Genomic DNA, 11726 nt, shown 5'->3' on the forward strand with positions numbered 1-11726 from the left:
GGTGGTCCAATGAAATATTATATTAACGAATATTAACGTGTGCGACTTTTATTATATATATATGTGTGTGTGTGTGTGTGTTATCATTATTTCATCTATATATATATATATATATATATATATATATATATATATATATATATATATATATATATATATATAATATTATTTCACTGCCGGTATAAAAGAATAAATTGGGTCCACACCCCCTGTTGTGTTTTCACAGCTATACTGCTATGCAGAAAGCAAAGACTAACTCTGAGCCATGGACTTTTTTTAAGCCATGGAAATTGAACTGGTGCTGAAACCATTTTCATGTAAAGGTTAAGTCAAACCTATTAAAACAAAGCAAAATGAAATAAAATAAAATAAAATATATCAAATTTTAAAAGTCCACAGTAGCACCATCAGCACCCCATTTCTGTATTACTTTTCTTTTTCTGCACTTTTTCTGTACACTTGTAAACAAGTTGAAAGAGAAGACATGAGCTGAGAATGTAAAAAAACATTTACTTCCAATAGATGAAAAGTACAATTGTCAGTGTCACAAAATCATACATACATCATAAAATTGGTAGACACATTCTAGTAATGTTTCCTTATTTGAAACACTAATATTAGACATCTAATATTAGACGTATTACAGTATATGTGCCTTTTTATTATATCATTTTTAGATGGAATCACTGTTTACCATTCCCATTAATGGGCAGTTTTGTGTAGGCGTCAGATTCAAGATAGGCCTTAATTTTGGGTCTAGCAGACATCCTCTCCACAAAACCCTTCAGGTTAGGGAAGGAATCCAGACAGCTGGACCTCATTACCAGGTGAGTGAGCAGGATGTCAAACAGACTGTAGTCTGCAAAAGAGATCTACAAGGAAAGAAAAGCTTTGAGTTTTGATTTATTCCACTAAGAAGTGATATTTATTAGCACTTTACAAAGACTGGGATAAGATTTCTTGCCATTAATATTCTGTTATGAAGTTTTGATACATATGATTAAAATCTTATCTGAAGACTTTTATATTTAAAGACACTGTGTCAACTTAGATAAGTCACATATTTAGATATCATACCTTATCGCCCACAAGGAACCCAGTTTTGCTGTTGGCCAGGATAGCCTCAAATTTGGAAAGACGAATCATCAGATCCTTCAGGTATTCTTCTTTGCCATCATCCTTGGGAACAAATAAATGGAGATACTTAAGCTTCAATGCGAATATGAGCACTCTCCAATTGCAATCACAGGTGACAAGATGAATAGATTTTTCAAAAAAAATCAAACATTTCATGCAGCACATATTTTAACACATATAGTTATAGCATAATTTACAAAAAACACATAAAATTTCATAAAAACATCTCACAACGGTCATGTACTGTATACTGTCATATAAGTTTTGAATGACAGATGGCTTGGACAGGCTGTGCAATGAGGGCATCTCATCGGCTAGATGTGAGGAAAACTGCCTCTGTGCAAAGTGCACTAACCAGCTCAAGCCACCTCTATCTCAAAACCCACTAGATCATCTCATAGACTTAGCCTAAACCCAGAGGAATACAATCAATGTATTTCAAATTTCAAATCTGTATGGGCTACTTACAAAATTACTGTAAACAAGTGTGACATATCTTCCCCTAATATCTTCAGCAGCATCATTCATCATGTCAATGAGAGCAGCTTCACTGTCATTTTTCCCATAAAGACCTGTTTGTTTATGGGATATAGAACACCAGCATTAAGTTGTGAGGAGTTACTGAGATTAAGTGTATTAGTAATTCAATGATTCCAAATTACTGAGCTTGTAAAAGATAATATTGTTAGAAATTGCCTTCAGAAACACTCTCATAGGAGAGTCAAATATCTGCCTTACAATTAATTTATAATAATGAATAACAGTTGTCTTGACTCATCTCAGGTATTCCTTCTAAGTGGCAAACATTGATCATCTGAGAATAATTTTAAGTAGTTACCATGCTTGCGACCCAGATGCCTCAGCATAGCATTTGACTGGTACAAGACAAGGTCGCCATCTTGAAATATGGGCAACTGCCCAAATGCCTAAGGAGAAGAAATAAAGGGAAGGTACAAGGTAACAAATATGGTACTGAAAGTGGGACAAAATACATAGCAGAATTTCAGAATCTATTTCTACTCACACAGGAAGCTTTTAGCACTCCCTTATGCCACTCATCAAATGTCACCACAATCTCCTTCCACTCCTGGCCTTGGTCATTCAGCAGAATTCTGAGGGTATTGGCGCGTCCTGTTACAATATATCAGATACAGACTGTGATCTTGACAGAAAAGCCTCCTTCAACAAAAAGGGAGAACATCCCTTTCTCTCTCCTCAAACAATGAGCAACAATGATCATGGCAGCTCTACAGAATAGCTGAGGTCAAATGTAAGAAAACATTGTAAAGCAGTCTGTCCTTGTGCCCTGTCAAATTGTTCCATTTTTTTTTTTAACAAGGCTGTTAAAAAGAAAAAGAAAAAACAAAAACAAAAACAAAAACCCTGAGGTATGTCATGAAACACAGTAACTAAAGTTAAATATGACTGAGTATGGTTCAAAGCATTCCTTGCCATCCAAATCCCAAATCCAGGTCACATGTTTGTAAGGAAATCAGCAGTTTGGATTTGTTTTACAAATATTCCCTGAGGAATCTGTGTAGAGAGTATGCTTGTACTTCGAAATGAGAATAAGTGTTCCTTTCTGTCTAGTCCCACCTGTTTTGATTGGCTAGTTTGATACTGTAAGGCCGTCCTTATTGTTGACCTGACTCACATGGCACACTGCACAATTGAAAGTGAATGGCAGAACATTGGGAGCTTTAAGACTGTCCTGAATCAGCCTAACTAATATTGGGTTTTCAAAAAGTCTCTGGTCACTCATGTACTAATACCAACTATGGTTTGAATTTATCAGCATATATTAGAGAATTTATTTTCTAATTAATACCTATCAGTAATGTACAGTTATGCCTCACAATGCCAAACTTTGTGAAGTTTGGTTTCTATACACCTTCACAATACTGAAGTAAAATACTTGCAATAACAACTAACTAACTAACTGACTAACAATCATAAGCACAGTAATTATGGAATTGTTGGATAATGGAGGCATAGAAGGGTTACAGTAACTAAATTGCTCTCTTGGATGCATGACCGAATATCTCAGTGTTTGACTGGAAACCCGTCAGGGGTTAACATTCACCAGATGGAAGACATACCTCGGAGAGGGAAGTACGTGATCGTGTATGGAGCCACTGCACATAAAGAAAAGAGAACATGGTAGTTAATAGAAGACTACAGAAAAGTACCAGACTTATTCTAATGTTTTTTAGTTGTTTTTCATGGGGTCACATGCTGTGTCATTTGAGTGAGCTGTTTGACATTAATAGCAAATTAATACTACATTAGGAATGTTGACTTACATCCACTTCAAGATAATGCAAAAAATAAACTTCTCATAACATCACATCAACATGGTCAATATCTGATAACATTTTAACAATAAACATTTCCTTTACTGAAGGAGCAAGAGTTATGTAACATGGCTCGGAGCCAGCATTTCTTTCAAAGACTGTTGTGACGGCCTCTACTCTGTATCTTGTTTTTCTGAGTGTGTTTGCAGGTTGGGTGTCTGAGTGGGAGGGCCGTCCTTCTTGATGCCGGACACCTGAGTTCTACTCCCAGGTGTATAAAGTCTGGCTCTGCTTCTCTCCTCCTCAAGCCACCAGCATTTTTGTTTCCTTGAGATTTCGGTTGCTGCATTACAACACCTCCACGCCTCACTATCACACATCCATATCTTGTTTACACCATTGATATTGCTGACTACCATTCCTACAGCTCATTTATGGGTTGTTTTTGCCTTTATAATAAATTTGCCTTTTTTAAAAACTCGATCTATGCATGGTCTGCTCTCTTTTGTCACATATTTTCAGCTGGGGTCGTGACACTGTTTTACAGAACACATCACCAGCACTTAATAAGCAGGAGTGGATAAAGGAAAAGTAGAAGTACTCTTGCTTAAAAGAAAAAAAAAAAAAAAGTACTCGAAGTAGAGTTAAAGTATCCCTCCTGAAAAACACTTAAGTAAGAGTACAATAGTCACTCGTTTACAATTTACAAAAACGGTTATCAGTTTAACTCTGCTTAGAGTACTTTTTTTTTTAGGCAAGAGTACTTCTACTTTTACTTTATCCATCCCTGTTAATAACAAAAGGAAAATGTGTGATTTGGCTTATGCACTGAAATACGCAGCGAAAAACCATAAACTTGAATAATTCTGGAACATACACAGGTCAAGTAGATTTACAGTTAAAACAAAATGACGTGGAACTGGAAAAATCCCATTAAGCATTAAGCCTACAGTGTCTTTGCAATAGCAACGACTTAATATTTGAACAAAATGCACGCCACCTAGCAACTGTTATCACGCACTAAAACCTGAAAGTACATAAAACAGACAAGTTTGACGCCCAGTCCAACTCCTTGGAGCAGTACTTCAGGAGAAGTAGAAAAAACAGGCTACTTACTCTTACTCTGATGAATCTCACTTCACTTATGACAAAAGGCAAGCGTAAAGTAGCTGTGGTCCTATACTAACACACTGTGAGATTGCTCAGCTTTTTATACTTACCCACGCAATTTCTGATGAGTCACACTGATTTCAGCATGTATGAATGAATAAAGTGACATAGCAGTCTCATATCAGTAAGTAACACCTTATCAACCTGCCACTTTGGCTTTATGGATCACCTTGAAGTTGTGGAGAGCAAATTCCAACTGACCAATTTAAGTCGGTTTAAGACCGACCTGAATCGATATAACATTATGCTTCTTGTATGCCAATGGTTTTCATCAACAACGGGTTCTAGTCTCTAAATTGTTTGTTAATTGACAGCTGTAGAATTCTGCTTAGATTTGTTGCATTTACTGTTAAATCTTTTTTTGTTTTGATTTGGTTTGTTTTATCTTTTGCTGAGTGGTTTGTGTACATCCTATGCATAAATTTTATTACTTAATTCTTTATCGCTGGAACTACAGGTGTGTGTGTTCTCTGTGTTATTTGCATCATTTCCTAAGAACTGACATCAAGCTGCAAACACAGGCATATCAGCCTTGTTTTGAAGATATACATGGGGAACATTTCAGCTCCTTACTTTTTACACAGATTGTATAGTTTCCTCTATATTATAGAAGCATTTTGCCAGACAGAAGATTCAACTACTGGGGATTTTACCTGGTTGAGGATATCCGCAATTAAGCACAGATTACAGGGATGCAAACTCACCAGGGGTGAAATCTTTTAAATATCAGTTTTAAAATGTGGATAATTACAGTCCACAAGAGGGTATAGGGAAAACTCACCCTAGAATTAATGTAATCTTACTGCTACAAAAGTAATGTAAGGAGGACATCAGTTCAGGGCACTTGAAAAAAAAAGCAGTCTGGAGAGTGCAGAGCCAGATCCAAAATTTTATTAAAGTGCACTGCATCAACAACAGAATAGAGTTCATCAAACAAAACAAAAACACTACATGCACAGCAACTGACAAATATCAAATGGACAACACGGCTTATGTTGTATTTTGGGAGAGAGAGACTTAAAATTAATGTGTTTTACTCGTAATGTTACAAGTGGAATTTGAAATAACAAGTACGCTAGCTAACGGTAGGCTCCATGGAAATAACGTTAACACCACATCCAGCGTTCGCTAAATCAAAACAGCTCAACCATATCAGGCTAATTAACACTCCCAAGCTTGATATATCGTCATATAAGCCAGTTAAGGTTATCATAACGCTACTGTAAGAAATTCATATCTTAAGGCATGTGGGCAGCCCAAAACTGACATCCCAGAGACATGCCGTCTTGAGTCTTCACCCTTCTCAAGTGCGTTGCACGTTACATTCGTTGCACTCAGGTGCGTTTTTTTTTTTTTTTGAGAACTCAGAAGGCGTGGTTCTCATTTCTTCAAACCATGATTCTGTCCTACCCAACTATTAAACCAACTATTCTGAGATGACCGCTTGCAAACAATCTTTGGTTTCGTTTCCACATCCTCTTAATTTCCCATCACCTCTTGTGATCCTGGGTGAAACAGAATTTCTTCCGTTCCCAGTATTTTGAAAAGTGGGGTGGAGCCACCCCTTACTACCTGTTCATGTTTCTTCCTCGGTTGATTTATTGGTCACTTCCGATCAGGTGTACACCACCACCTATTGTGCTGGAGTACGAAAGAAACCATCTCCATTCTTTGGCAAGTATACGGAATATAATAAAAATGTAATCGTAAATTTAAATAACGCTGAAGTTCACTTTGCTGTAAGGGTGACATTTGACTGATGCAAGATAAGGTCACTGTTATGAAATCATGAAGCTTGCCAAAAAAAAAAGAAAAAAAGAAAGAAAAGCGCAAAGTTTGTCAATTAAAGAAAGATGGATGTCGCATGAGACAAAAGTGGACATTTTTGAAAATCATGTTTTGTCAGCAGAGGACTTTGTTTACATATAAAGACTTTATTTCAGTAACCATTTCCCCACAGTATTCAAACTGATGTTATTTATCCTGGTCCAGCCGATTTTTACGTAAGCTGTTTACATGCACGCTGAAATTTGAAATGTGAAAGAGCTTCTAACGACACAAGTGTTTTGTGAGATTTAATGCACAAACTCAAATTAATATTTGTGCTGGATGGATATTCTGGAGAAGTTTTCTTTCTTCTTTAAGTAAAGGAATATGTCGGAACCTCTGTCATAGGTAGTATATCACTGTAAACTGAGACTGTGTAAGGAGAGAAATTTCTTCATCTTGTTTGTTTTGGAAATGGTGGCAATTTTTTTTGTCTGTAACAGTTTAAGATCCATCATTTTAAATCCTATATCACATATGGCAAACACAGTGGAATGCTTTACGCTGCCAATTTGAGGATACCGACAAGTTCATTTTCCAAAGGAAGGGTCCACTGTGTTTATAGTTGATTTTAAAGAGGAGTAGGAAGGGCTTGAAGGTCAGATACTGCTGGAGAAAGGGAAGGATTGTAACATCTCTGTAATGTAGTAACTCTATGTCCAAAGAGAAGGAAGCAGTTCCTTAACTTTAAGTCATCATTGAGAGGTTGGTCAACAACTGCTGACATAAACTGAATGGTGGATATTGCAGAGGGTGGGGATAAAAGGGGTAGGATGTCAACGTTTTTAAGAGGAAAAGCAGATGTGCAAGGAGCTTGTACTGAGATGATGGCTCAGACACATCTGCATTTTGTTTGCCTAAAGTAAAACTCAATGAATGTTTGTCAGTGAGTTGTGAGTGCACATACTCCATTTGTACTGTATATCTATCATCAAATCTCATTTATATTTACAATGCTGTTAAATTTACTATGGAATTTCATGTGCATGGCTGTGAGCAAGAAGGTAATTGCTAATTCACCTCTAATTGTGTTACAGCTTTACAGGTGTGTGCGTAAGCATTGTCTGTCCAGCAACAATGCAGTTTTCAACAGATGCAAGTTCTCATGCACCAACACTAGAGAGGTGTAGCAATTTGATTCACTGTCCCTTCTAGGTCAGTTTTCTACAGCTGTTCTGCCAGACAGGAAGTAAAGACTCTCTTTGCAACATTTTTCCCTAAACCCCAAATGATCAGTGAAAACTAGCTTTAGAAAATTTAAGAGCTGGAATGTTTCCTTCGCTGAAGTTACATTAAACCTGTGAAAAATGTTCAGAAGCACATCTTATTGGTCTAAGCACTTATTCCTTGTGGTAACATTTAAACTGAAACATAAGAAGAACGCCAAAAAATCAGAGGTGAAAATCTAAAGAAAATTTATTGCCATGACATACAATTGTTTGTATTACAAAAATTGTAGGAAAATGTAAAACTTGCTAAATGTCTATACACATACAGAAGTAATGACACCTTCCTACTTCACAGGCTAATCTTTAATAGTTAATGTATGTTTTTATGCATATTACAGTGCATCACTGTTAGTGTGGAATGTCTCTTCATCTGTCTACACAGATAAAATCACTGTTTGCCATTGCCATTAATGGGCAGCTTCTTATAGGCATCAGAGTCAAGGAAGGCCTTGATTTTTGGGCGGTTAGACATCCTCTCCACAAATTCCTTGAGCTTTGGGAAGGAATCCAGACAGCTGGGGGAGAGCACCTGGTGGTTGAGCAGGACTTCAAAAAGACTGTAGTCTGCAAAAGAAATCTACAAATAAAAGAAAGATTAGAGTGCAACAATCGTAAAACTAATACTCACACTGCTGTAGTGTTAAGATAAATTCTTTTTATAGCAATAAGTGTTACATAATTAAGAATAAATTAATTTGCCATTCTGTGATTACAGTAACACAATTAGATATCATACCTTATCTCCCACAAGGAAACCAGTCTTGTTCTTGGCCATGACAGCCTCAAACTTGGAAAGTTGGTCAGAGAGCTCCTTAATGTACTTGTCTTTGCCATTATCCTTAGGAAGATACAGATAAAATGTTCATGTGTTTTTTTTAATTTATGTATTTTAGATCATTCACTTATTTAATATACAGTTACTTTCCAATAACAATTAAATTCAACAATGTTAGAACTAATCAGTTATAATAGATTGTGCGACAGTGTACTCAGCCAATTTGTATAAACCCACATAGTTATGTAATGAGATATTGCAATGATCAGGTGTAGTTGAAGGTTGTGTAGTGTAAGGCAAAGTAGCCCACTAGCCATGCTCTGTTTTTAAGGGTATATGAAATAAGGCCATCTTTTTTTTCACAATTGACTAGGCCTAAACTCACATGAATTCAAAAAATTTAGTACAGTACTCTGATACATATTCATAGCAGTACTTACGTAATTCTGGTAAATCAACATAATATATTTTAGTCGAAGATCTTCAACACCATCGTTCATCATGTCAATGAGAGCAGCTTCACAGTCATTTTTCCCATAAAGACCTGTTTGTTTATTTACATAGAATATTAGTCATGAGAAGTAACTACCGAGTGTATATGCATAATTCAATAGTTACACTTGTGAAATGGATTTCTGAACCCTCTCTCCAGTAATTTGGGGTGAAGTTAAAATTTGGCTTAAATCTGTGAAATCATGAATAACAACAACGTTGCCTGGTTTATATCAAGTGACCCTTCCAAATGACAAGCACTGTCCCTTTGAGGATACTGGCAAATATTAAAATGAAATGTAATTACCATGTTTGCGACCCAAGTGCCTCAGCACAGTATTGGACTGATACAAGACCAGATCGCCATCTTGAAATTTGGGCAACTGCCCAAAAACCTAAAGGGGTAAAAGATATATGGTAAAAAAAAATATATATAGAAATAAAAGCAGGATAAAATACAGGGGGAAAAAAAAGAATTTCAATTGCATCACAACTCACACAGGAAGCCTTCAGGTCTCCCTTCATCCAATCATCAATTGATACCACAATCTCCTTCCACTCCTGGCCCTGGTCAGCCATTAAAATTCTCATGGCACCGCAGCGCCCTGTTAAAAGGTCCAGACAACTTTTCTAAAATGTAAGCTTTTAATGATGAGTAACAAAGAGCATAGCAGCTCTACAAAATAGCTGAGGTAAAATGTAATTAAACATTGTAAAATAGTGTAGTCTTATAGTCTCTCTTGTGTTACGCTTGTGTTAAAAGGTTCAAAATATTCCTGGCCATCCATATCCCAAATCTGGGTTTCACGTTTGTAAGTAAATCAGCAGTTTGGATTTGTCTTGCAAATCTACCCCAAGGAATCTAAATAGACAGGACACTTGCATCACCAGTGAGAGAAAGTGTTCCACACTGTGTCCAAGTCACATCTCTTTTGCTTAGTTTGGCACTGAATGAATGCTCTCATTTGACCTATATAACTGGTTGTCACATTAGCCTTGCACAACCGAAAGTAAACTGCAAGAGAACTAGTACTGAATGAATATCCTGATTTTACCACACTAAATGTGTAGTTTCATTATATATGTATAACACTACAGTTTACTGAATGTATCATGAATGTATCAATATATATTAGAGGGCATATCTGTAAGTAATACTGATATATAAAGAATATGGCTCATGTTCCATATGCTTCACAATGCCAACATGTATTTCAACAACCTGATTTTCAACTTCACTTTTCTCTAGATGCTGAATTAACATCCAATTGATTACTAACGAAAGTAGTGGATAACGGGAGGGAAAAAATGCTACAGAAATTTTCTTGCTTGATTACACGATTGACTATCTCCGTGTTTGACTGTAGTCAGACATTCATCATGTGACAGGATTAGGTTAATCGGACATACCTCTGACAGGGAAGTACGTGATCGTGTATGGAGCCACTGCATTAAAAAAGACAAAAAGATAGTTGATGCAAGACCATACAAAAACAATTCAGTTATTTTTTGTGTTTTTGAGTTATTTCCCATGGGGCCTTATGCAGCCTCTAAGCGACTCGCTGCAAGACGCGATGGAAAATGAATAATGTATTATACTACCTCAGGACCACCTGACCGTGTTACTTACACATCAAGATAAAATAATTTTGGCGAAAAGCTAAATATAGTGGAACATCGGAATGCCCAGCATTTGAAAAAAAAAAAAGAAAACCTGTAACAATGCTACGAGTATTTGTCTAAAGTTACGTAACTTGGCTTGGAGCCAGAGTTCCTTTCGAAGACTTTGCTACAGAATACGTAGCAAAGTACTTCGCACCATATTCAGTGTGCATGCCTTGTTAGCAATAGATTACGTCGATGGTTTAAAACATATGACATATGACCATAAGACTCAATTTTTCAGGATTACGAATCGCTGAAATGTTCGCGAATTTGAAACCAATTTACGTGGAGTTAGGACGAATGCTAATCTCGCAGTAAACACACATCGCGTTTTAAAGGCACAGAATTCATAGATAAACACGATCTAAGCGCTACAGCAATCCTTACATTGTATTTCACGCAATAGTAAATAGGCTAATAGTTGTACGGACACTGAATGCACCTTTTTTGCAGCTAGATTCATTCATTTCTTGCAGGGGTTAGATGCATGACTATCCCATGCAAAACTTCGGTATACGATACTCTTTTTTTTTACTGCATTAATCGATTTAAAATATCGAGTGGGACTACAATAATCACCATCTGCTCGTTGCAAGAAGAAAAGTGTGCCACTTACTGTCGAAGTCTCGCTGTGTTTGCGCGAAGCGAATGGTGGCAGTGAATGAGAGGTCTTAAGAAACTCCAGACTCGCTTACCAGTTTATATAGCTGCCAGTTTTTGATGAGTCATAGTGCCTTTTGAGTACAAGCGTGTAAGTAATCATCTTGTCTCTGGATGCAGCCATCTGCCTTTCACATTATGTGACTTCTTGTATTATCTTGTAATTCAGATGTACTCCTTTTTATTCTTTGAGAAATTCTTGGCACAATTTCTTTCAGTCTCGTGGTTCAATACTTCCCTCTTTCCCGACTTACTGCGAAATTTGTTTCAGTTGTTCCAAGTAGATATTTTATTATCTAATTTTACATTAGATGAGATTGCTACCATAACCCAAGCATTAAGGCTGAGTAATGTGGAACACAAACAAAAGACTAATTCACTTTGTCTTTACCCTTACCGTTATGATTAATACAGACATCCTGTCCAACTCCTTTTGTTTGCTTAGTGACACTGGTGACAAAACCCTTCCTCACAGCA

At 36.6% G+C, this 11726-nt stretch overlaps 2 protein-coding genes across 2 annotated transcripts; both read right to left on the minus strand.

Annotated features, from left to right (window-relative positions):
• Positions 1–683: 683 nt before the first annotated feature.
• On the minus strand, positions 684–5881 carry LOC115805003 (glutathione S-transferase P 1-like). The gene is made up of 7 exons (XM_030765489.1): positions 5869–5881; positions 3237–3272; positions 2162–2268; positions 1976–2063; positions 1606–1709; positions 1078–1179; positions 684–872 (listed from the first exon to the last, which is right to left on the minus strand). Exons 1-7 carry the CDS (start codon positions 5879–5881, stop codon positions 684–686), a joined length of 639 nt encoding a protein of 212 aa, XP_030621349.1.
• A 1945-nt stretch (positions 5882–7826) lies between these two features.
• LOC115805357 (glutathione S-transferase P) lies at positions 7827–11292 on the minus strand. Its single transcript, XM_030765915.1, has 7 exons — positions 11206–11292; positions 10335–10370; positions 9423–9529; positions 9232–9319; positions 8873–8976; positions 8394–8495; positions 7827–8234 (listed from the first exon to the last, which is right to left on the minus strand). Coding segments are annotated over exons 1-7 (627 nt in total). The 5' UTR covers positions 11207–11292; the 3' UTR covers positions 7827–8045.
• Between the last annotated feature and the right edge of the window lie 434 nt (positions 11293–11726).

Source organism: Chanos chanos, chromosome 2 (genome assembly GCF_902362185.1).
Source record: "Chanos chanos chromosome 2, fChaCha1.1, whole genome shotgun sequence".
NCBI classification, from domain to species: Eukaryota; Metazoa; Chordata; class Actinopteri; order Gonorynchiformes; family Chanidae; genus Chanos; species Chanos chanos.

Bases quoted from the DNA above. Each gene is read 5' to 3' on its own strand.
- LOC115805003 (XM_030765489.1), bottom strand. The intron at 2,269-3,236 runs GTATGTCTTCCA...ATATTGTAACAG, and splicing joins CACGTACTTCCCTCTCCGAG to GACGCGCCAATACCCTCAGA. The intron at 873-1,077 runs GTATGATATCTA...CTTTCCTTGTAG, and splicing joins GGTTCCTTGTGGGCGATAAG to ATCTCTTTTGCAGACTACAG.
- LOC115805357 (XM_030765915.1), bottom strand. The intron at 8,977-9,231 runs GTAATTACATTT...ATAAACAAACAG, and splicing joins GCACTTGGGTCGCAAACATG to GTCTTTATGGGAAAAATGAC. The intron at 8,496-8,872 runs GTAAGTACTGCT...TATCTTCCTAAG, and splicing joins TGTTGATTTACCAGAATTAC to GATAATGGCAAAGACAAGTA.